This window comes from Boleophthalmus pectinirostris, unplaced genomic scaffold (assembly GCF_026225935.1).
Source record: "Boleophthalmus pectinirostris isolate CB_2022bp ecotype Guang Dong unplaced genomic scaffold, ASM2622593v1 HiC_scaffold_16, whole genome shotgun sequence".
NCBI classification, from domain to species: Eukaryota; Metazoa; Chordata; class Actinopteri; order Gobiiformes; family Gobiidae; genus Boleophthalmus; species Boleophthalmus pectinirostris.
The window spans coordinates 35524927-35550544 of record NW_026571095.1 but is presented as its reverse complement, the minus strand read 5'-3'; the positions used below and the strand labels follow the sequence as shown (position 1 = coordinate 35550544).

Here is a 25618-nt window from a genome sequence, read left to right as displayed (position 1 = left end):
TAAACCAGGACTGAACCAGGTCTAAACCAGGACTAAACCAGGACTGAAACAGGACTAAACCAGGACTGAACCAGGTCTAAACCAGGTCTAAACCAGGTCTAAACCAGGTCTAAACCAGGTCTAAACCAGGTCTAAACCAGGACTAAACCAGGACTAAACCAGGACTGAAACAGGACTAAACCAGGACTGAACCAGGTTTAAACCAGGTCTAAACCAGGTCTAAACCAGGACTGAACCAGGTCTAAACCAGGACTAAACAAGGACAAAACCAGGGCTAAACCAGGTTTGAACCAGGACTAAACCAGGACTAAACCAGGTCAAAACCAGGACTAAACCAGGACTGAACCAGGACTGAACCAGGTCTGAACCAGGACTAAACCAGGTCTAAACCAGGACTAAACCAGGGACTAAAAGAGGACTAAGCCAGGACTAAACCAGGTCTGAACCAGGACTAAACCAGGTCTGAACCAGGTTTGAACAAGGACTAAACCAGGACTAAACCAGATTTGAACCAGGACTAAACCAGGACTAAACCAGGTCTAAACCAGGTCTAAACCAGGTCTGAACAAGGACTAAACCAGGACTAAACCAGGTTTGAACCAGGATTCAACCAGGCCTAAACCAGGTCTGAACCAGGTCTAAACCAGGTCTAAACCAGGTCTAAACCAGAACTGAACAGGACTAAACCAGGACTGAAACCAGGTCTAAGGTCTAAACCAGGTCTAAACCAGGTCTAAACCAGGTCTAAACCAGGACTGAACCAGGTCTAAACCAGGACTGAAACAGGACTAAACCAGGACTGAAACAGGACTAAACCAGGACTGAACCAGGTCTAAGCCATGTCTAAACCAGGTCTAAACCAGGACTGAACCAGGTCTAAACCAGGACTAAACAAGGACAAAACCAGGGCTAAACCAGGTTTGAACCAGGTCAAAACCAGGTCAAAACCAGGTCTGAACCAGGATTCAACCAGGCCTAAACCAGGTCTGAACCAGGTCTAAACCAGGTCTAAACCAGGCCTAAACCAGGCCTAAACCAGGACTGAACCAGGACTGAACCAGGGCTAAACCAGGGACTAAAAGAGGACTAAGCCAGGACTAAACCAGGACTGAACCAGGTCTAAACCAGGTCTAAACCAGGACTGAACCAGGTCTAAACCAGGACTAAACCAAGACTAAACCAGGACTAAACCAGGACTAAACCAGGACTGAACCAGGGCTAAACCAGGTTTGAACCAGGACTAAACCAGGACTAAACCAGGTCAAAACCAGGTCTAAACCAGGTCTGAACCAGGTTTGATTCAACCAGGTCTAAACCAGGTCTAAACCAGGACTAAACCAGGTCTAAACCAGGCCTAAACCAGGTCTAAACCAGGTCTAAACCAGGACTGAACCAGGACTGAACCAGGTCTAAACCAGGACTAAACCAGGTCTAAACCAGGACTAAACCAGGATTGAACCAGGTCTAAACCAGGTCTGAACCAGGACTAAACCAGGACTAAACCAAGTCTAAACCAGTACTAAACCAGGACTAAACCCGGTCTAAACCAGGTCTAAACCAGGACTAAACCAAGTCTAAACCAGTACTAAACTAGGACTAAACCAGTACTAAACCAGGTCTAAACCAGTACTAAACTAGACTAAACCAGTACTAAACTAGGACTAAACCAGTACTAAACCAGGTCTAAACCAGGACTGAACCAGGACTGAACCAGGTCTAAACCAGGACTGAACCAGGTCTAAACCAGGACTAAACAATAAAATTGTGAAATAAGTGCATAATTATCGAAAACTGTTACACACTTGGCTCTAATGTGAGACAGTTTAGTCACATTTTTTGTGTGTTTTGGTCGTTTTTAAGCAGATTTTCTGTATTTTACCGATACAAATTACAAGTTATGCCTCTCTTTACTGATGACAGGGATTAAATTGGTCAAAAATAGCATATGTTTTGTTCAGTGTGTCACTAATGCGTCGTTAAGTTTTCGTCTTTCTTCCCTTGATAGTTGTGGATAAATTCTTCATGTTAGAATCTTGTTGGTTGAAGATTTGGTGATGGGGCAGATTTATGAAGCTGGTGGAAAATATGCCAGACATTTACACACACATTTTGCCACAGAAAAACATTAACCGGGAGCGACGTTTACCCGACATCACTGAAAAACATCTATTGGTGCTGAATGAAAATCAAATGGAGGATCGATGAATGGATGAATCAAAGAATAAGAAGCACAATCTCTCCACAATCCACTTTTTTAAATTAGAGTTTTAAATTTATTGATTCGGTGGCACACACATAATCACTACGTCATTATTATCACAAAGGCGCGTGTGTTTTCAGTCTTTTCTCTTCTCTCTCCGAAGGTGCAAAGGTGAACGGTTATTTGAGCAGCTTAGCGGTCGCCATGGAGGTCATGGTCGTCATGGTCGTCATGGCGATGTTGGGCACGGGGATGTCTCTGAAGATGGGCTGAGCGAAACCGGAGGGGGGCGCTCTGTTTTCGCTCAGAGTGCCGATGATCATCTGACGCATCTCCCTGCTGGCGTCGCCTCGGACGGCCAACAGAGCCTGGACGTGCTCCTCCCTGAGAAAACAAACACAGAGGGTGATTTAGTTTACGAGGGGGATTTGACTCCTATGGGGCAATAACGAGGGGTATTTCACTCCTATGAGGAAATAACGAGGGGTATTTGACTCCTACGGGGCATTAAAGAGGGGTATTTGACTCCTACGGGGCATTAAAGAGGGGTATTTGACTCCTATGGGGCAATAAGCGAGGGGTATTTGACTCCTAAGGGGCAATAAAGAGGGGTATTTGACTCCTAAGGGGCAATAAAGAGGGGTATTTGATTCCTATGGGGCATTAAAGTGGGGTATTTAACTCCTATGGGGCAATAAAGAGGGGATATTTGACTTCTTTGGGGCATTAAAGAGGGGTACTTGACTTCTTTGGGGCATTAAAGAGGGGTACTTGACTCCTATGGGGCAATAAGCGAGGGGTATTTGACTCCTAAGGCGCAATAAAGAGGGGTATTTGACTCCTATGGGGCATTAAAGAGGGGATATTTGACTTCTTTGGGGCATTAAAGAGGGGTATTTGACTCCTATGGGGCAATAAGCGAGGGGTATTTGACTCCTAAGGCGCAATAAAGAGGGGTATTTGACTCCTATGGAGCAATAAAGAGGGGTATTTGACTCCTATGGGGCAATAAAGAGGGGTATTTCACTCCTGTGGTGCTTTAAAGAGGGGTATTTGATTCCTATGGGGCATTAAAGTGGGGTATTTAACTCCTATGGGGCAATAAACAGGGGTATTTCACTCCTACGGGGCAATAAAGAGGGGTATTTGACTCCTATGGAGCAATAAAGAGGGGATATTTGACTTCTTTGGGGCATTAAAGAGGGGTACTTGACTCCTATAGGGCATTAAAGAGGAGTATTTCACTCCTATGATACATTTAAAAGAGGTATTTGACTAAAAGAGGGGGTATCTGTGAAAAAATCTGTGAAAACATATCCTAGAATCTTATTGGTCAGCCTTGTATGGGTTGTAGCGGCTCACACCTATCACAGCCTCTGTTTACATGTGAAAAAACAAAACCGTTTCTAATGGTCGTCAAATCACGTCTTTAGTGAAACAGCGGAGGAGTCGAAACACGTCATTAAGGAAACAAGGGAGGTCGTCAAATGTCGTCTTCATGGGGGAAAGAGTTAATAAATCCCACAGAGCGCCTCGTTTTTGTCCTACACCAAACATATGCACAGATTTCCCTGTGAGGGCCTTTGTGTCTGAGCAGCCCGAGCGCTGCCTGACACCCCGACGCCCCCGTCCCTCTGAGTACCTGATGTCGGGGTACTTGGACACGAGCGTGGACACCTCCAGGTAGAGCAGAGTGGGGTCTGTGAGCTTGAACACTTCAGCGATGGCGGCGATCGCTCCGCACAGACGGTCCGTGTCTTCTCCCTGAACAAAACACAATGACACAGCAGTTTAAAGTGAGTACTGTATGAGCAGAAAAGTCCCACAGTGCGTCTTTAAAGAGTCGGTGTTTTACTTCTACAAACAGAAAACATTTAGATCTCCATGTTTCCTTTTATTATTTTGAAATTGCTCCATTTGCTGAAAACAAAGTATGAACATGTTTTATAAGTTTGTTTCATTTTTGAGTCTCCCCTCACTTTGTTCTCTGCGCTAATCACTCCCCCTTCAGAGCGCTATCACAAGACAATCAGCGTGCGTCCCGCTAATGAAACGACTGCACATCACATCAGGTTTGTGGAGTTGTAGTGTATTGTTTTGTATCCTGTTTTTGTGTATTTATGTAGAATTATCGTGTGGGAGCGTGGGTGACGTAGGCTTGTGGGCGGAGCCTTGTACAGAATCTCACAGCTAACCGTAAAGAGGGGTTGAATACAGCCCAGGAGAGATCGCTAGATTACTCAAAGGCTACGTCCAGACTGAAGGGATAATGCTCAATTCTGGATTTGTTTTTTGTTTTTTTGTGTGAAATCCGCTCCACCAAACATTCTCTTTGTTCCGGCTTTAAATCCTCGATCTCGGGAATCGTTGCCAACACAGAATGTCTGTCTCTTCGCTGATTGGCTGTTGCCCGAATTCACAGATCTGGGGTTTTTTGCGAACCGTTTACTGTATTCTGATTCCTGACCTAGTCACTGGAGAGAAATGAAATTGAGTGGAGGCACTGGGTGGCGCCAGACTGGCTAAAGCAGAGGTTGAAAAAGTACTGAAAAATTTTAATTAAATAAAAGTATCGCTACTTTGCGTAATTCCTCCTCAACTAAAACTTAAAGTAACCATCTAAAAAACAACTTCATTTAAACGTAATGTGAGTGTGTGAGTTTTAATCGACTTTTAGGTGATACAGATGAACTTTGTACATTTTAAAGACAACTAAGCTCACAAACACTTACAATTTTAACACTTGTATTATGTTATTCCCTATTTCATGTTTGAACGCAAGTATCTGTCCGAGGTTTTGCCGAGAGTTTCCTTCGCTTTCCTCTTGAGAATTATTCACTGCACCTTCTTCTTGAATATCTTCCACGTCGACCTCGATCTGTGGCTCGGCTCCAGCATCATCCAAACTGATCCGAGCCACACTGACACTTCTGTACAGTGACTGAACGTTCTGTAGTTTCATTTCCAGCAGATTGTGTTTTTTTTCTCCCTATATTAGTCTGATTTTACTCAGTAGGTAACTAGGGCGGGTTCCAGTGTAATTAAGTAAAATATCTGGGTCAAATTGTGCTTGAGTAAAAGTAAAAAAAACTACTTAAACAATTACAGATTACTCGTAAAAACTACTCAATTACAGTAACGTGAGCTCAAAAAAACAACGCTGAAAGAGTAAAAGTGTGACTGACCGCAGAGAGTTTCCTGAAGAGAAACTTGAACTGCTCCGCCTCCTTGATCATGCGCTCGGCTCCGTCCCTCCGCTCGTCGGCGTTTTTAAAAGTGACGCGTTTCTGCATCACGGCTTTGAGATACTCCACCACCACCCGCCTCAGCGCCTCTCCGGTCATCTCCTGAGGATTTAAACACGTGTGAGCCGTTAATGACCCCAAAAAAGTGCTTTAACGTTAACGGTTTAAAGCAGAGTTTTTCTGTTAAATGGACTTTTCGGAGGTTCAGTGGTTAGGACGAGGACTGCAGGTGCTTGTCTTTGTCCGGTCCAGTTTGTCTTGTTCTTTTTTGTCCTATTTCTGTGTGTCTTGTCTGTTCTGTCTGTGTCTTGTCTGTTCTGTCTGTGTCTTGTCTGTTCTGTCTGTGTCTTGTCTGTCTGTTCTGTCTGTGTCTGTCTGTGTCTTGTCTGTCCTGTCTGTGTCTTGTCTGTTCTGTCTGTGTCTTGTCTGTGTTCTGTCTGTGTCTTGTCTGTCTGTCTGTGTCTTGTCTGTGTCTCTGTCTGTGTCCTGTCTGTGTCCTGTCTGTGTCCTGTCTGTCTCTGTCTGTGTCTTGTCTGTTCTGTCTGTGTCTTGTCTGTGTCCTGTCTGTGTCCTGTCTGTGTCTGTCTGTCTGTTCTGTCTGTGTCTTGTCTGTCCTGTCTGTGTCTTGTCTGTCCTGTCTGTGTCTGTCTGTGTCTGTGTCTGTCTGTCTGTCTGTCTGTCTGTGTCTGTGTCTGTCTGTGTCTTGTCTGTCTGTCTGTCTGTCTGTCTGTCTGTGTCTTGTCTGTCCTGTCTGTGTCTTGTCTGTCCTGTCTGTGTCTTGTCTGTCTGTCTGTCTGTCTGTCTGTCTGTCTGTCTGTCTGTCTGTCTGTGTCTGTCTGTCTGTCTGTGTCTGTGTCTGTCTGTCTGTCTGTGTCTGTCTGTCTGTCTGTGTCTGTGTCTGTTCTGTCTGTGTCTGTCTGTCTGTGTCTGTTCTGTCTGTGTCTGTGTCTTGTCTGTTCTGTCTGTTTGTCTGAAAGTTGGTCCTGTTTACCTCTTTTTTGTTTTGTTGTTATAATTATTTATATATATATATATATATATATATATATATATATATTATATATATATATATATATATATATATATATATATATATATATACACACACACACACACATATAATTATTGTTCATTTTTTAAAATATTTTGTTGTTGTTTATTATTTAATTTGTTGTGTTGAGTCTGGTTGATTCAGAATGCTATATCTACAAATAACTACAAATATAAAAAAAGAGCAACACTGGCACTAAACTGTACGTGTTCTTTCATAAGAGCCGCTCCCGTCTCTGACCTGGTTAAAGGGGTTTTTGATCCTGTTGAAGTCGTTGAAATAGTCCTCCACCGTCACGCAGATGGTGTCCACGGCGTGAGAGCCGCTCAGCCACTTCCTGGTCAGCAGCTCGTTCAGGTGATTCTGAGACAAACACAAACCATAACGACGGATCACAACAAACTTTAATACAGAGCTGATGAATAAAAACACAGGGTTATCTCATACGTGATTTTTAAAGCATAAGTCACTGTCGCTAATCTGCAGCTTCACCTCGATCCATGCGCTGTGTCGATGTAAACAGACAAACGTGAGGAACTACTCCCACCTTTTTACTTTAAAAGAACACCTCAAACTGGATTAACAGCACTGTTTTGTGGACTGGAGGTCATTATTTGTGGAGGACAATTTCTATGGATAATGTGGATGAGATGCTGCACTTTAAATTCACAACTTTACGACAGGTGAGTACGGTATTTTTCGGACTATAAGGTGCACTTGAAATCCTTCAATGTGCGCCTTATGTATTAATTCTGGTTGTGATTTCTGACCTCGAAGCGATTTTCTGTGGTACACATCGCTCAAAAATCTGTCACAATGTTTTAGTACGACTTTGGTAAACTACGAAGTCGCACCGGTTGATGGATTGTTGGAGCGTTATGGCTGCTGTAGTCAGGAGCCTCGCGGAGTAAAGCCCAAGTTACAGTCGTTAGTCCGACAGAAGCTGAACCACATCAGCGCACAAGGAGGTGTTTTTTTCAGCGCTTATAGTTTATGCAAATGAGCCATGTGGTTTTCAAGTTTCATTTCTGTAAAACGTAAACAAATGTGCGCAAAGCTTGAATTAAACACTTTATTACTCAGTGAATATTTGAGTCGTCCTCGTAGGAAATAAAAACATATGCTTAAATGATCCACCCACATTCACCAAGACAGGGAGGCGACGCCGGGCGGATTACGCCACGATCTGCCGATGAATCGTGGATGCCTGAGCTAAGGATCAGTCTCAAGTGTCGTCTGTTTGTTTCTCTTAACACGCCTGATAATCCGGCGCTCTTTATAGTCTGAAAAATACGGTAATAAAGTCTTCCCTGAACTCAAGGAGAAGCAAATCGCAAATCAAATCAATGGTGTGGCGGCCTTTATCTCCATGGAGACAAGCAGGTGGCGAAACCTCTATGAGAAAAGTTGCGCAGTGCACCTTTTAATGTTATGGCAGACAGCTGCCATAGTAATTAACAATTTTATACTAAATATATGTCGTTTGAATAGTCATGTTTTTGAGTAGGTTTGCTGTGGCATCTCATTTTTTATACAAAGTTTAAATTCAGTCTTTCTGTGGCTGACCTCCAGATCCAGGAAGACCTCGTCGAGCAGATACTGGCAGCCCTCTTTGGCCACTTCGTTCAGGGTTCTCTCGATGGCGGCGTCGCTCTCCGTGTGCTCCGGGTTCGCACTGTACTTCCTCTTCAGGCTGTTTATCGACTCTCTGAAGGAAACAAGAAAACACATCAAAAGCGTCAAAATATTTTCAGTAGCAGTCCGTAAATTACTCTATTTTACCGACACAGACGCAGAGATTAAAAGAGGAAAGAACCTGGAATGAAAAGAAAGAGATAGAAAAGGCGCAATTACAACAACAAACATTGAGATGCAGATTCGCACAGGGTTAGTATATCACCGGACGTCTGTGTTTGGCGAAAAATTAGTACTGTATTTTTTGGACTATTTCATGGTTTGGGTGTTTCCTGCAACTTATAGTGAAGCGGTGAGAGGTTCTAGTCTTGTGTGTGAGTATCTGCTGCTCCTGTTCCTCCTGTACCACTGTCACTTGGCTCTACTGCACATGTCTCCTGCAGAAAGAGCCTCTGTCCTGTCTGTATCATGTCAGTCCATCGCACCATTACTTCTGCACCACTGAACAATTTAACATTTAAACAAACTTATAAAGAAAAAGACTGAGAAGATTGAACACAAATGCCCCCAAAAACAAAATCAGATTCTGCAGATTACAAACTGCAAGTCATGAAATCTGCAGCTGAAAACGATAATCGAGCAGCAGAAAGTTTGGAGTGAGAGAGAAACTTGTGACACCGGGAGGATGCACCATGAAACTTTCCTGAAGTCACTGGATGGATGGACAAAGTCTGGACTTCAGTGAAACCGAAACCATCCTGTCGGGATTCAGAAAGGCCGGAATAATTCTAACTGGAACTGATGCTGAGTCTGACGACAGCGACACAGAAGAGGAAGCGGCGCGTCACGTTTACCTCCGGAGGTCGAGGCCGAGTTGTTCAGAAGTGACACCGAGGATGAAGAATTGAATTGATTTAGTGATTTGGAGTGAGATGGAGAGTTTGTTAAACTTGTTCTGTTGTTTATGTTATAGTTTATCTGAAGAACTGTTCATATGTGACGTTAACAGTCTGTTGTTCTCTCTTCTATTGTTTTTACTACAACTTGACTTTACACAGGAAATATCTGCTCTTGCGCTCTGATTTTATAAAATACATTTGCCCCAAAAAGTGCCACTTATATATGTTTTATTTTCTTCTTCATTACACATTTTTTTGGCTGGTGCGACTTATACTCCGAAAAATACAGTAGGTAATTTGCAGCGGAATTTTTTTTGGAGCATTCGCACAGGATTAAGATCTCAGGAGTCCTCCGCAATTATTACACATCAACAACGGTCCACAGGTAAAACAAATCCCATGTGAATAAGGCTTAAAATTCAGATTTCACGGAACAGACGGACGCACCTGAAGGTCTGACAGTTGTTGATGATGGCGATCATGTACTGGACATAACACTGAGGCAGCTGTCTGTCTCTGAGGTGCTCCTCTTTGTACAGCACCACCTCCTCTCGGTACCTGAGGAAACACACACCGTCACACACAGGGAGGGCATCTGACACACACAGAGAGGGCATCTGACACACAGGGAGGGCATCTGACACGCACAGGGATACAGGAGGGCGGGAGGACATCTGGCTCACCTTAGTAGGAAACTGTTCATTTGTTTGAGGCAGAGCTTGAGGACCTGTTCTCTGAAGTCTCCGTCGATTTGAGCGGCGACCTGCAGATTCTGTTCAAACATCTGCAACAAAAACACACAAATACACGAGGAAATGAGTTTAAAACAGCAGAGAATTAAAATAAAAACCACAAAAAAAAGTACATTTTTGAGGTCGCTGAAAGAAGAAGAGAAAGGAAAAAGGAGCGAAGCCAAACTGAGGTGATTCTTGGAGATTCCTTCCAGCGATGGTGCGACTGAAGCAGACGAAGGGTCTAAAGACTGATACATGGTTCACAAGATGGAGGGAGGATGGAGCAGGAGATTGACAGGTGGACAGGTGCAGCGTCGACAGTGATGCGGTCGCTGTATCGGACCGTTGTGGTGAAGAGGAGCTGAGCTGAAAGGCGAAGCTCTCGATTTACCGTCAGTCTTCGTTCCTACTCTCACCTCTGGTCATGAGCTCTGGGTAATGACCGAAAGGACGAGATCGCAGATACAAGCGCTCGAAATGAGTTTGGTCCGCAGGGTGTCTGGGCGCTCCCTCAGTCACACGGGAGGAGCTCGGAGTAGAGCCGCTGCTCCTACATGTTAAGAGGAGCAGCTGAGGGGAGGACATCTGTTGTGATGCCTCCTGGGCGTCTTCCTCAGGAGGTGTTCATGTCCCACCAGGAGGAGGTCCCGTGGAAGACCCAGGACACGCTGGAGGGACTATGTCTCTGGACTGGCCTGGGAACACCTCGGGATCCCCCCGGAAGAGCTGGAGGACGTGTCTGGGGTGAAGGAAGTCTGGGAGTCCCAGACAAATGGATGGATGTGTTCATAAGACAGTAGACCTTTTTAACAACCTCAAGTCCTTTCAACCTTTCAATCACCTGAAGTCGCACCCTGTAGGTTTGCGGGACTTCCAGTTAATGCTTTTCCACGGCAAAATGTGTGTGTAAATGTTTGGTGAATTTTCCAGCAGTTTCATAAATCTGCCCCATCACCAAATCTTCAACCAACAAGGTCCACAAAGGATAAACATTCTAACATGAAGAATTTATCCACAATTATCAAGAGAAGAAAAATAGACAGAGAGATTTATTCAAATGCTACATCTCTGATTTAAACTGCATAAATCTGTCTATCTATGCTAATATCTACATTATGAAATTGATTTTTAATTTTAATTGTAGACTCAGTCTGAGTGAACAAGTTCCTTCTGTTTTATTCATGATCATAACGTTAGTTTTGCTCATGATGATAGTCGTCGTTCTCCTTTGTGGATAAATTGTTCATGTTAGAATGTTTATCCTTTGAAGACCTTGTTGGTTGAAGATCTGTTGATGGGGTTGGGGGACTTCTGGCCCTTGTAACAAAAGGACTATTATACAAATCTGAAGGCAGAAAGAGTTTTGTGTTTGTTGAGATAAAGAGAAAAGCTTTAAGATCTAATGCCAAACCTGGAAGACTATAGCGGGCAGTGTGGTCTGGTAGTACCCGTCCTGGTCTCCCTCTGGCTCAGTTTCTTTCTGCCAGTCCTTTTTATCCGTCTCCAGAGCCTTCCTGAGCCAGCCGGTGATATTAGACTGGAAACAAAACAGGGAAAATATTAAGAACGCACGGTTTTAATGAGGAAAAACAGCAGCAGGAATGAATCAAATGGTGTTCAAACCTCATTCATTTGTCAGTTCTAACGTTTAAAAACCGGCTTAAAGTTGCGCTGTGTAACTTTTCTGCTGGAACGTCTGTCAAAAAATGGCATTAAACCTTTCTATCTTCATGGAGCCCAAACAGGACCAAGTTACAGGTCAGATCTGTGGAGAGGCGACCCCGCTCACAGTCAGAATGTCTGATTTCTAGGTATTTTTGAGCTTTAAAACCACCTGTAATCGAATAAATGTAAAGTAGAGCTGTTTAATTCCAGGCAGAGCAATGACATCTCCATAGAAACCAGCAGGTGACGGACCCCCAACCAAAAAGTTACACAGTGCAGCTTTAAGTCTTCCTTTATTATTTAAACGTAGAAAATGCTAAATGTCTAAATCTCCTGTCTTTAAAATCCACTGGACGATGGTTTGTGTAATTTTCCTTTTTTTTTTTTTTAACAAACTACAAAAAACTGGCAATTTTGAGCAATACATTGGCCAATTTTACATGATGTTTATTAAATTTCGAATTAAATAGCTCTGAATTAAAATATTCTCCTTCGAGTTTACATGGAAATAATAATTCCGAAATGAGGTTTACATGGAAAACACGTTAAATCATCTTTATTTAATTCCTTTCAGAGTCTGGGGGTGGGGAAGTGTTCTGATTGGACAGAAAGGCGAACGTATTTACGTCGACCGGAAGAAAACACGCACTTCAGCTGCTACCGGCTTTTCTGTCATCCCGGTTTGTTGTTACGCCACGGACACAAACACGATCCGAACTTTTCCCGCAGTGGTTTCGATGATAACTGCAAAGCAGCAACTGGAGAATTGTCTCATCACGCTTTACGTCTGTCGGCTGAGGAGAAGAAGGGAAGAGTGTCGGAGAAGGAGGAAGAAGAAAAACCGAGTCTGAGGCTGCTCTACCTCGGCCCACTCCCGCATCCCGCTCACAAATCCAAAGAGACGTGGAGGAAAGTCCGAAGGAAGCCGGAAGGAAGGGGGACCCAACGAACATGCGCTGAACGACCGGAAATATTTTTAAGAAGAATCAACGTTTTACATGATCCAGGAATAAACTCATTAGGCTTTAAAATCTGAATAAACCATCCACTTACTAATAATCGTGTTTACCTGATCTTTTTAAAGCAGAATTCGTTTTTATTCAGTATTAAATGATTTTTATTTGGAATTAAAGCTCTCATGTAAACGTGGCGAGTGACACAAGAGCTTCTGACACGCAGGAGGAGGGCATCTGACACAGTTTACTCACAGTGAAGGTCTGGATGTATTTGCTGAGCAGTTCGTGCACCACGTCCTGCGGCAGAAGAGGCTCCAGAGAGTTCACGTCACACTCCGCGCTCAGCTCAGGGTGCCCCATCATCTCGGAACTGAAAACATACAAACGTTCAATTTTCAATATAAAAAGAAGACTAAATCTATGAAAGAGAATTTGTTCAATAAGATTCTGAATTTTTAAACTTTGAAAGGCAGTTGGTGAAATTGTAAGTGTACATTTTCAATATTCAGCACAAACATTTCCAAGCCCTCAAATTCAGTAGTCAAAATTCAGAGTGTAAAATTCATAGTGAAAAAAAATTTGCAGCTAAGATCCTCTGATAAGAAGCCAAAACCTGTATAAATTAGGTGACCGGACATATCACAGCAACATCATGAGACTCTGAGGATGAGCGCAGGGAGCAGAACAAACTCTTGGTCTGAAAAAAGAACCTAATAACATAAAAGATCGAAGATGCCAAAGCAGAAGCAATCGATCCAAAGTGATCGGAGCAGCAGAGGTCTGCGCGGGACAGAATTTTCGGTCCCGCTCCCACCTGCATCTGTGATATTTTGTCTCGTTCCCACCCGCAAATCCCGCAAGATGGGAACGTTCGCTTTCTTAAGATCTATCAAACACGGAGAAGCAGAAAGGAATTGGGCTGCGTATGGGAGGAGGCGCGGTGGGCGGTCAGGCGGCATGGTTAAGTCCTGGCTAAATTCTGTTTTAGTCCTGGTTTTAGACTTGTTTTAGTCCTGGTTTTGTCCTGGTTTTAGACTCGTTTTTAGACCTGTTTTAGTCCTGGTTTAGTACTGGTTTAGTCCTGGTTTTAGACTTGTTTTTAGACCTGGTTTAGTCCTGGTTTTAGACTTGTTTTTAGACCTGTTTTAGTCCTGGTTTAGTCCTGGTTTTAGACTTGTTTTTAGACCTGTTTTAGTCCTGGTTTTAGACTTGTTTTTAGACCTGTTTTAGTCCTGGTTTAGTCCTGGTTTTAGACTTGTTTTTAGACCTGTTTTAGTCCTGGTTTAGTCCTGGTTTTAGACTTGTTTTTAGACCTGTTTTAGTCCTGGTTTTAGACTTGTTTTTAGACCTGTTTTAGTCCTGGTTTTAGACTTGTTTTTAGACCTGTTTTAGTCCTGGTTTTAGACTTGTTTTTAGACCTGTTTTAGTCCTGGTTTTAGACTTGTTTTTAGACCTGTTTTAGTCCTGGTTTAGTACTGGTTTAGTCCTGGTTTTAGACTTGTTTTTAGACCTGTTTTAGTCCTGGTTTAGTCCTGGTTTTAGACTTGTTTTTAGACCTGTTTTAGACCTGTTTTAGTCCTGGTTTTAGACTTGTTTTTAGTCCTGTTTTAGTCCTGGTTTATTGGCGCAGCTGGTGCGATGTGCGGTAAGAGGGACGGGATGGGGGACTGTCTGTGTGGTGTATTAATAAATGGTTTTATTAATGCAAAATAAAATATCCAGCACAAATTATGCATGACATGTTTACATTCATCATTTGTAAATTTTACTTTACTCATATTTATTTTGCGGGACTGCAGTTTATCATCCCACCTGCCCCCTCCCGCGCCCGCAATGAATTTTCAAAATGTGTCTCACGCCGCACTGTTTTGCGTCGGGTCCCGCGGGCGCAGGGCTCTACCGTGCAGTGACGCGATCTGATTGGTCAGAATTAGCCTCATCAAAACCTCCGTGGATCTATTAAAATAACTGGAGGGTGTTGCTGCTTGTATCTGTCTTGTGTTGGCGTAGTGACACTCACTGGAACTTCAGCGAAAAAATCCCTCCTGCCCAGAAAGGATTTTTCTCATAGAGCACAAATATAAAATAAATATATAAATATAACTATAATATAAAAATAAAAATATATAATCATAAACTGCTCGTGTTCAGCTGCCAGGGCACCTACAGTTTTAAAAAATGTCAGATTTTGTGGCGATTTTAACTTTTTCTCAGCTCACAATCCTTCAGTTGTCTTAAAAACATTTTTTTAATCTTTGGCTCCGGCTCGGCTCTAGCTCCACTCTCACAGGATCGATCGCTTCTGCCTTGACATCTTGGATCTTTGCTGTGAAATCGTTCACTGCGAATTTACACTCTGAATTTTCACTGTTAAATCTGACAGCTAGAAAATGTTTGTGCTGAATATTTAAAAGGTGAAATTTGAATTTGAAACATATTGAAAAAGTACACTTAAAAATTCAGCAACTCAAATTCAGAATAAAAATAATTAAAACATCTTTTTTCCAATTCAAAATCTGACGGAACAAATTATCTTCCATAAAAATCTCTATGGTTGCTCGAATTTATTGCAATCCAAAACAAATAACGAGAAATTCAACTTTTGTGGATCAGAAGTTTGGAAATTTCTTGCAAAAACAGCGAATCTCCCACCCCATTGTGTTTTTTTTTTGTTTTTTTTCACATTTAGAAAATAAAAATAAAAAGAGTGAGTGAAGTGGTGGCAGTGACCTCTTGTACGTGTTCAGGACCCAGGTCAGCAGAGACACGATTTCATTGGCCTCCAGATCCTCTGCAGCCAGTTCAGTCACACGAGTGGAGACAGCGTTATGATACAGGCTGAAAAACCTGAAACAACAACACGAAATGTGGGTTAGGAACAGACAGAAGCAGAAGAGACGGTCAGAGGAGAAGAAGAGAAGGTTAGAGGAGAAGAAGAGAAGGAGAGGGTCAGAGGAGAAGTTGAAAGGAGAGGGTCAGAGGAGGAGAAGGTCAGAGGAGGACAGGAGAAGAGGAGAGGGTCAGAGGAGCAGATGAGAGGGTCAGGGGAGGAGAAGAAAGGGTCAGAAAAGTAGAAGAGGGGGTCAGAGGGTCGTAGGAGCAGAGGAGAGGGTCAGAGGAGAAGAGAAGGTCAGAAAAGCAGAGGAGAAGAAGAGAGGGTCAGAGGAGCAGAGGAGAGTGTCAAGGAGGAGAGGAGTGGGTCAGAGGAGCAGAAGGGAGGGTCAGAGGAGCAGAGGAGAAAAAGAGAGGGTCAGAGGAGGAGAAGAGAGGAGAGGAGAAGAGGAGGAGAAGAGAAGGTCAGAGGAGCAGGGGAAGAGAGGAGAGGGTCAGACGAGCGGGAAAGAGGGTTAGACGAGAAGAAGAAAGGATCAGAAAAGTAGAGGAGAAGGTCAGAGCAGAGGGTCTGAGGGTCAGAAAAGTAGAAGAGGGGGTCAGAGGAGAAGAGTAGAAGGTCAGAGGAGGAGAAGAGAGGGTCAGAGGAGAAGAAGAGAGGGTCAGAGGAGAAGAAGAGAGGGTCAGAGGAGGAGAAGAGAGGGTCAGAGGAGAGAAGAGAGGGTCAGAGGAGAAGAAGAGAGGGTCAGAGGAGAAGAAGAGAGGGTCAGAGGAGAAGAAGAGAGGGTCAGAGGAGAAGAAGAGAGGGTCAGAGGAGGAGAAGAGAGGGTCAGAGGAGAAGAAGAGAGGGTCAGAGGAGAAGAAGAGAGGGTCAGAGGAGGAGAAGAGAGGGTCAGAGGAGAAGAAGAGAGGGTCAGAGGAGAAGAGAGGGTCAGAGGAGGAGAAGAAAAGGTCAGAGGAGGAGAAGAAAGGGTCAGAGGAGGAGAAGAAAGGGTCAGAGGAGGAGAAGAAAGGGTCAGAGGAGCAGGTCAGAGGGTCAGTGGAGAAAAAAGAGAGGGTCAGAAGGTCGTCGGAGAAGAAGAGAAGGTCAGAGGAGAAGGTCAGAGAAACAGAGAGTCAAAGGAGAAAAGGAGAGGTTCAGAGGGTCAAAAGGTCAGAGGAGAGGGTGAGAGGGTCATAGGGTCATAGGGTCATAGGGTCAGACCTGTTGAACGTGTTGTAGTGTGGGGGGAAACACTGCACCATGAGGTTTTGGACCACGATGAGGTCGTCCAACACGTATTTCCTCATGATCTCCAGGAGACGCACCAGCCACATCTTATCCGCCTCCCGGGTCACGCTCTGGGTGCCCTCTATACGGGTGCTCACCGTGCCCTCCAGAACCTGCAACAACAAAACAAAAAACTGTAAAAAAAAAACAAAACAAAAACTGCTATTTAAAAGTACATTATTACTGTTTTGTTTATCTTCTGTCTGTTTTGAATTGTTCTAAAAAAAATGTATCTCATGTTTCATTTGGGTCAATGATTTACAGCATTTTTATTCAGTGAAAATCAATAAAGTAATAAAAAGTGAACATCTTTGTCATTCCTGGGTCTATCAACGTAAAATAAAAGTTGAAACCCAACTCAAACCCTAACCCTATTTTCTGCTGTTTTCCTGCTGCATCGGAGGAGGACGCTGTGATAACCGTTTTCCTTTTCGTCCAAAATACCGTATTTATCGGACTATAAGTTGCACTTTTTTTCATGGTTTGGGTGTTTCCTGTGACTTATCCTCCGGTGCGATTTCTATATTAAAATTTTCAGACTGACAGCCGCGAGAGGCTCTAGTTTTGTGTGTCAGTATCTGCTGCTCCTGTTCCTCCTGTACCACTGTCACTGCGCATGCCCCCTGTAGAAAAAGCTGTTGTCATTGCTGCAAGTCGTGAAATCTGCAGCTGAAAACGGTAATCGAGCAGCAGAAAGCAAGTTTGGAGTGAGCGAGAAACTTGTGAGGGACTGGCGGAAAGCGGGGATGGAGAACACAGCTTCACGGCAACCGGGAGGATGCGCCACGAAACTTTCCTGAAGTCACTGGATGGATGGACAAAGCCTGAACTTCACTGACACCGAAACCATCCTGTCGAGATTCAGAAAGGCCTGAATAATTCTAACTGAAACTGATGCTGAGTCTGACGACAGCGACACAGAAGAGGAAGCGGTGCAACGTTTACATCATGGATCTATAGTTTACCTCTGGAGGTCGCGCAGAAGTGACACCGAGGATGAAGAATTGAATGGATTTAGTGATTTGGAGTGAGATCATGAGTTTGGTAAACTTATATTCTGTTGTTTATGCTATAATTATCTGAATAACTGAATATGTTACGTTACCCTTGGGTTCGGTCAAGTGATAACGGAGGGAAACAGGGGCAGATTTTTGACATTCAAATGTCTCTTATTCAGAAACTAGAGGGACTATTGAAATAAGTAAAGTATCAGAATGTAGGAAAGAGTTACACTCCAACAGGGTCAAGTTAAACCTGTGATATTCTTTCAAGTTGTTGACAAAAAATTTAAAAACTCATGTCGGTAACGGAGGGAATGAAATATGCAGCACTTTTTGGCCAATAAATCCAAACAGTGATAACTCTTGGTTCTCACTTACATATCCTTAACAAACTGGTTTGAATATTTGCTTCATATAGTTTTCTACCATATGGTACAAGATTAGGTTGAAAAACCTCTTACTTTTTGAGTCATGAGATTTTTTATTAAGAAAGGTCATGGTAACGGAGGGAAAATTGTGCAAACAAGTAGAAGGTGCAGGATTTTACATAATTTGTCGCTTTTTTCTTCTGAATACTTTAATATTACTTCAAAATGAAAGGAAACTATTTCTATAAAATATGTCAGTCATTCCAAGCAAATTTTTATCATTTTAAATATATATATATATATTTTTTTAATCATGTACCTTCATCAACAGTTCAAAGATGGAATAACACAAGATATGATGAAATACATCCATTTATTTACATGATTTGCAGGTCTTTGAAATTTGGGAAATCATTTTTGTTCCATGTTTCATACATGGTCTGTTTAAAATGTATGTAACTTTACCAAAAATGGTACAAATAAAAGGTAAACAGTTTCATAAACTAGAGTACATATGCTATCTGTTGAATACATTTTTATATATTTATATTAACTTGAATTTTTGGCCCTGCTGTTTACTTCTGCTTGACCGGGCCCCATATTAAAGCCTATCCAGCCTGTTGTTCTCTGTTCCATTGTTATTACTTTCATAATGAAATGTCGGTTCCTGGTTTCTGATTTTATAAAAAAAAAAAAAAGTGTGACTTATATATGTTTTTTTCTTCTTCACTGCGCATTTTTTGGCTGGTGCAACTTATAGTCCTGAAAATACGGTAAATAATAACACAGCGCGCAGAGGGACACGAGGATATTGACTGAACACTCGAATCGTATCGAATCCTGACACCAGTATCAAACGATTCAATATTGTATTGAATATCTTTGCATCCCTAGTTCTGTTTCATTCACACGAGTCCTGTTATTAGTCTGAAACATAAAACAACTCCAGGTACGTTTGTGATGAGGAAATGATAGAAGATGATCTGTAGAACATAGAAATGTAAGTTAATAATTTGTGAACGTTCAGTATTTTTGTACAGATTTTCATACTAAAAATGAAAACAAGGTGATTAAAACAAGCATAGAGTAAAGTAGTTCTTATGTTTTTCCCTTCATCTCGTCCCTCTGACCTGAAACATCTTGTCTTTCCAGCGTTTGGGTCTCCCCGGAGGGATGAAGCCCGTCTGTCTCTTCCTGTCCACCATCTTGCGGTCGATCTTCTCCTCCCTCTCGATGATCCTCACGGCCGACACTAACATAGTGGGGTCTCTGCGCACCGTCACCATGGCCCTCTGCAGGACCATCCACAGCTGCTTGGCCAGTTCATCTGACAAACCCTGGACCTGGACCAGAGACCGGAGGGGGGACCAGAGGGGGACCAGAGGAGAGAGACCAGAGACCAGAGACCAGAGACCAGAGGAGAGACCAGAGACCGGAGAGAGACCAGAGACCAGAGGAGAGACCAGAGGAGAGAGACCAGACGAGAGAGACCAGAGACCAGAGGAGAGAGACCAGAGACCAGAGAGAGACCAGAGACCAGAGAGACCAGAGACAGAGGAGAGACCAGAGACCAGAGGAGAGACCAGAGACCAGAGAGAGAGAGACCAGAGAGACCAGAGACCAGAGAGAGACCAGAGACCAGAGAGAGACCAGAGACCAGAGACCAGAGACCAGAGGAGAGACCAGAGACCAGAGACCAGAGACCAGAGACCAGAGACCAGAGAGAGACCAGAGACCAGAGGAGAGACCAGAGACCAGAGACCAGAGACCAGAGAGAGACCAGAGACCAGAGGAGAGACCAGAGACCAGAGAGAGACCAGAGGACCAGAGGAGAGACCAGAGGAGAGAGACCAGAGACCAGAGGAGAGACCAGAGACCAGAGGAGAGACCAGAGACCAGAGAGAGAGACCAGAGACCAGAGGAGAGACCAGAGGAGAGACCAGAGACGAGAGACCAGAGACCAGAGACCAGAGGAAAGACCAGAGGAGAGACCAGAGTCCAGAGGAGAGAGGGCAAAGACCAGAGTGGAGAGGGTGAGTTTTTGATGCATGGCTGATGGTGCAAAACTGTTCATAAGTGGATCTTATGAGATTTTTTATCTACCTCTGATAAAAAAGGACTAAGTGCTGGTGAATTATGCCACTTGATAAACCACAGTTTTTAAAAAGTGCTAAATTCATTGTAGAAATATCTTGCAGAAGTCTGATAATCCTGATACTAACAGATCAATATTGTGAGAAAAATACATTTATAACCAGATTGCTTATTACACACATAAAAAGTGACTTGTATGTATCACATTTTCCCTTTTCTGACTATTCCAGCAGATGAAATATGACTCTAACCTCTTTATTGTTGTTAATCGCAGTAGTGTACTCACGTCCTCAAAGTAAATGGAGATGAGGTGCATGTCACTGGTGTTCCTGCTGTCCATCCTGTACTGTTCATACATGAGGTCGTCTCTGGAGCTCTCCAGCTCCATCAGTTTCCTGTGAGCCTGCAGCAGATCAGCCTGTTCTATCAGCTGGTGAGTGGAGGCCACGATCTCTGGGACTGAGCACATGAACAGAGCGGGTTTTAAAGGGCGCAGCAGGGTTTAAATAATAAACTACACAAAGCAACGCCATAAGTGAAATGTGATGGGAGACCTCTGTGTTATAACAACATCTTTGTACTTATTATAACAACACTGCACTTAAATATTGTTCTAAAACAGCACCATAAACATCGTCACAACAAAGAGGCGAACACTGTGGGCCCCTCTGTGGATAACTGCACATCACAGTCACTTTAACTTGTTAGACTAGAGAATGAACAAGTGCAATCAGAGACCTCAACCTGGTCCCCATGAGGCGTCGTGGGGTCAGTTCATCACCACAGAAGCAGTTTATGAGGAATCCAGCCCATATTACATGATCAATATATCCACAATGTAATGTGTGTATGTGTACAGGCCCATGAACATTTGTGTGATGTTGGTCACACATGAGAATGTCTGTGTTTACTAGTGTGTCACCAAAATGTCACTTTTCATGAGTTGTGTGTATGTGTTAGTTGTGTGACTGTAGATCAGTGTGTTGTGTATAACCAGAAAAACAAGAAATGGAAATTATTTTACATACACTGAAAGAGAAAGGAACTGTTATAATTAGTGATTATCTGGAAAACTATTTTACTATACAAATAGAAAAATTATGATCTATTTATAATTCTGTGTGAGATTTTGAGACACTCCCATTGCTCTAGCTCGATGCTTCGCGGAGTTATGACCAAAAATGCATATTTGACCTTGGCTACCTGGACCGGTTTTAACCTGTAACATCCAGTGTACTTTGTTTATGTGTGTGTCAACTTGTGTGATGATTGGGTGAATATTTTAGGCCGCGGATGGTTCAGAAATTGCAGAAATTGCCGATCCTTTATAGTGACGTGACCTTTCAACTGACTCGTGTGATCTGAAATGACCTCGGATCGTCACCAAACTTTTTTGCGGCATCTAGCAAGAAGGCTTGACCCACGTACCAAATTTGGTGATAATCAGTCCATAAATAGCAGAATTATCACGGGTGGACAGACACACAGATACACAGGGTGAATATAAAACCTGGTCAATAAAATGAGGTAAAAAAATGAGGGATTTCACAGATGTTTTGTCCTGGTGTCAGTCGTGAATTATCGTTACACTGTGATGCGGTGTCGTCCCTGCAGAGGTGTTTACCAGAGAAGATGTTCTTGAGGTTCTCCACAGCAGAGGCCAGCTGACTGTGCTGCACCACCGCGTCCTTCACGTCCTTCAGGCTCTCGATGGTGTTGATGCTTTGTCTCCAGTCTTTGCTCACGTCGCCCAGGGAGCTCTGGATCTGCTTCACATCCACCAGCGCCGTGTGCAGCTGAGTCAGACCGGTCCGAACGCCGTCCAACTGAGACTGGATGGCTGCCTGGAGGAGACGCAGGAGATTTAACACACTAAAGGTTAGACTCATGGACTAGAATGTGATGGTAGTGTTTCTGTTAGATTTACAGGATTGCGATTTAGAGAAGAAGATTTATAAAGCGACTCCCACAGCTCCGCTCAAACTGTGAGAGGAACATGACTACAACTCACATTATGTAACAGATAACCCCATGTGCTGTCAATCATTATTTAATCTTCACACTCTTTTTCCTTACGACCTCTTGTATATAGCTGAGATATTTATATTACTATATTTTTATATTTTATTTTTACTTGTACATATACATTTTATAATTATGCCTTATTTTGACACCAGTCTCTTGTTATTTTTGCTACTTATTTATTATTACTATATTAATATTTTAGTTTTTTGTTATTATAATATCGTGTGATTATGATGTGTGAGCTTCAGTGTCCAAATAATTTCCCTTGTGGATCAATAAAATTTGTGTAAGTCGGCGCTAAAAACCTTTCTCAAGTGCTGTCAGTGGCAATTATCAAGACTGAGTGGTTTAATTTTCCTGGGATGCAGAATATACGCAATACTTACGATGATGTGAGTCTGGTCACTGCTGTGTCTCCCTCAGACCAAATCTGAGTGGTGACCAGACTGTTATCTCAGAAATCCCAAATACACAGCAAACATTCTGGGCTTGAAATGCAATGGTTTATGTATTTCAAGTTTTTCGTGGTCAGAAATCTCATTTGAGGCGTGCACTGCAAAAAAGCTTGGCTAAAAGTTAAGATATAAACACTTCTATCAGAAAATGACTTAAAAGTGGTGAAATGATGTGTCCGTGCAGCGAGATCATTTTACTCGACATGTTCTCTTAAAATAAACGACCTCAAGACGAGAATTAATCCATTGCAGAACTAGTAAGTGGACAATAAATCTGAAAACAAGATGAAAAATATAAGTTCTAAAATCTTGGCCAGATCAGAGAAATTTGCAGTGTGTCCACATGAGATTTAAAACATCAGTAAGGACATAACTGCTCCATCAAACAGTGACCCTCTCCTCTCCATCCTCTGCTCCATCTGACCCTCTCCTCTGCCTCCTCTGCTCCCTCTGACCCTCTCCTCTGCTTCCTCTCCCCTCTGACCCTCTCCTCTGCCTCCTCTGCTCCATCTCACCCTCTTCTCTCCATCCTCTGCTCCTCAGACCCTCTCCTCTCCATCCTCTGCTCCATCTGACTCTCTCCTCTCAATCCTCTGCTCCACTTGACCCTCTCCTCTGCTCTATCTGCTCCTCTCCTCTGTTTCTTCTGCTCCATTTGACCCTCTCCTCCTCTGCCCCTCTTCTCTCCATCCTCTGCTCCATCTGACCCTCTCATCTGCCTCCTCTGCTCCTCTCTTCTCCATCCTCTTCTCCTTCTGACCCTCTCCTCTGCATCCTCTGCTCCTCAGACCCTCTTCTCTCCATCCTCTGCTCCTTCTGACCCTCTCCTCTGCATCCTCTGCTCCTCAGACCCTCTTCTCTCCATCCTCTGCTCCATCTGACCCTCTCATCTGCCTCCTCTGCTCCTCTCTTCTCCATCCTCTTCTCCTTCTGACCCTCTCCTCTGCATCCTCTGCTCCTCAGACCCTCTTCTCTCCATCCTCTGCTCCTTCTGACCCTCTCCTCTCCATCCTCTGCTCCTCAGACCCTCTTCTCTCCATCCTCTGCTCCTTCTGACCCTCTCCTCCCTGCTCCTCCTCTTCGCCTCCTCTTTCTCTCCTCTGCTCCAGTCTCAGCATCTTTCCTCCCGCTCTCCGTCGCCTCTGCTAGTTTAACCCTTCTCTTTTTTTCCTCAAACTCCAGCACACGCCCCGTCGTTCACCTTGAGCCTGGCCTCCACAGACGCCTTCTTTCGGGCCTCTCTCCTGCGGTACTGGTCCACCTTGTCGAGCTGGTCGGAGCGCTGGAGCATCCCCGCCACCCGCTGCACCGCCGTGGCCACCGCCTCCCGGCTCGTCTCCTCCATTCCTCTCCGGCACTTTTCCGCGATCAAACTGCGACGAAAACCAGCACACGAGCTTTAAGGAGACGTCTGCGCAGCGCAAAATATGCAAATGTGTTCGATACGCGCAATAAAACGAGCGAAAATGGGGGAACAGGAGAGGCTAGCGGTTAGCAATCGAAGCTAATGTTTATATTTTGACAGCCGCGTCGGAATTCACTATTTTTAAGAGGACAAGTGTTAATCCGTGAAATGTGTTGACTGCATTAAAAATAAAGCATGATCGCAACAAAAAATGTAAATTAGCGTTGAGAAATTCATTAAACGAAACGAAGAAGACACAAAAATAAGTCTAACATACCCTCAGAAGACGCAGGTCAGTTAATGTACATGTCTAAGGGTCGCTTCTGGTCATACTGAAGGATCGGTCAATTATCCGGGTCCGATTATTTTTGAGTTTGGGGTGAAATTAGAGAATAAAAAACGGCAGATTAATGTTTTTACTTCCTGGAAGTGGAGCACGGCGGACACGTGATCACGCAGAGGCGCGCGCAGCTGCAGGCGTCAACGCAGCGCCGCCATCTTGGTCAGGTCAGCTCTATCTTTTTTTTTTTTTTTTTTTTTTTTTTTTTTTTTAATACTTCCCAGATACAAACGAAAGGCACCATACAAACTTCACATCCAAACCGAGTAAGAAAAAAAGAAAAAAAAAAAAAGCAAATTGCAGTTGTGAAGAAAAATGTAAACAAGAATACTTTCACGAATGAACCATGGGGGCAAATTCTAAAGCTGTAATCAAAGGAACAAATTGGCATCATTTAAAAAAGATACAAGAAACCCAGCTTCTCTTTTTTCAATCAGGTTCAATGAATCAACAAAAATTCTTAGGTCATTACTAAAGTACGTTATATTTGGTTTTACCTTAAAACATCGACATGTGTGAATAAAAAAAATTCCTAAGAGTAATAAATTATTAATTCCAAATTCCTTCCTTTTATCTTCTCTTAATACACCAAATTTAATTTCTTTTATTGTTAGGGGGGCAAAGGTCAGCTCTACCTACACTGGGAACACTTCTGTCAAACTGAAATAGAAACAATCACTCACCTGTTTTACCACTGCACATACAGTAAGAACATCTGGACCCACATACAACAACTCTTCCAAACCAAAACCAAACACTCGATCAGCCTCCAGGAAAGTGACGCCCTGTTTTACTTCACCAGCCCCTCCATCCCCAAAGATCTTGAACTCTTCATTCACACTCTAATTATGCTGGCAAAATATCACATACACAAAACCAAACGGTCTCAAAATAAACCAAATATTCATCAATATAATAACGAAATCCAACAATACTTTCAGACAATAAAACAGGTCCAAAACAAAAAAGCAATTAAAACTTACAATATCTATAAAAAAAATATATAATATAGCTTTATTTAATTTATGATATTCTGTTTTGATTTGTTATTCTGTTGTTTAGTTTTGGTTTCATTCCTTTTGCTCCCCTGTGTGTTAATTTGCAAACCACCCCCATGTTGCAGTGTGTTTATGTGTGTTTGTGTGTTTAAGTGTGTTTATGTGTTTAAGTGTGTTTATGTGTGTTTGTGTGTGTCTGTTTATGTGTATGAATGTATATGTATATTTTCCATATCTCACTCCTGCCATAACTGTGAACTGGACTTTGCATTGATGCAACAACAATCCAATCTGCACCTTATACTGTATATACATTGGTTGTTTTGTCTTGTTGTTATATGTCTGCAATAAAGATAAATAAATAAAATAAAATAAAATAAAAATTTAGCAGCGCCGCCATGTTGGTCAGGTCAATGGAGGGTTATGAGTTAGCTCTATGGCTCCA

At 43.1% G+C, this 25618-nt stretch overlaps 1 protein-coding gene across 1 annotated transcript; it reads right to left on the bottom strand.

Moving 5' to 3' along the window:
• Window positions 1-1807: 1807 nt before the first annotated feature.
• On the bottom strand, window positions 1808-24299 carry exoc3 (exocyst complex component 3). Its single transcript, XM_020926020.2, has 16 exons — window positions 24113-24299; window positions 23632-23803; window positions 21575-21794; window positions 20237-20409; window positions 18987-19199; window positions 16422-16600; window positions 15116-15232; window positions 12638-12755; window positions 11176-11301; window positions 9714-9814; window positions 9478-9588; window positions 8063-8204; window positions 6737-6859; window positions 5386-5547; window positions 3843-3964; window positions 1808-2584 (listed from the first exon to the last, which is right to left on the bottom strand). The coding sequence occupies exons 2-16, from the start codon at window positions 23773-23775 to the stop codon at window positions 2380-2382; spliced, it is 2256 nt and encodes a 751-aa protein (XP_020781679.2). The 5' UTR covers window positions 23776-23803; window positions 24113-24299; the 3' UTR covers window positions 1808-2379.
• Between the last annotated feature and the right edge of the window lie 1319 nt (window positions 24300-25618).

Bases quoted from the DNA above. Each gene is read 5' to 3' on its own strand.
- exoc3 (XM_020926020.2), bottom strand. From the start codon at position 23,775: ATGGAGGAGACGAGCCGGGAGGCGGTGGCCACGGCGGTGCAGCGGGTG. The intron at 16,601-18,986 runs GTCAGAGGGACG...TTGTTGTTGCAG, and splicing joins GGAAAGACAAGATGTTTCAG to GTTCTGGAGGGCACGGTGAG. The intron at 3,965-5,385 runs GTCAGTCACACT...TGTTTTGTTCAG, and splicing joins TCTTCAGGAAACTCTCTGCG to GGAGAAGACACGGACCGTCT.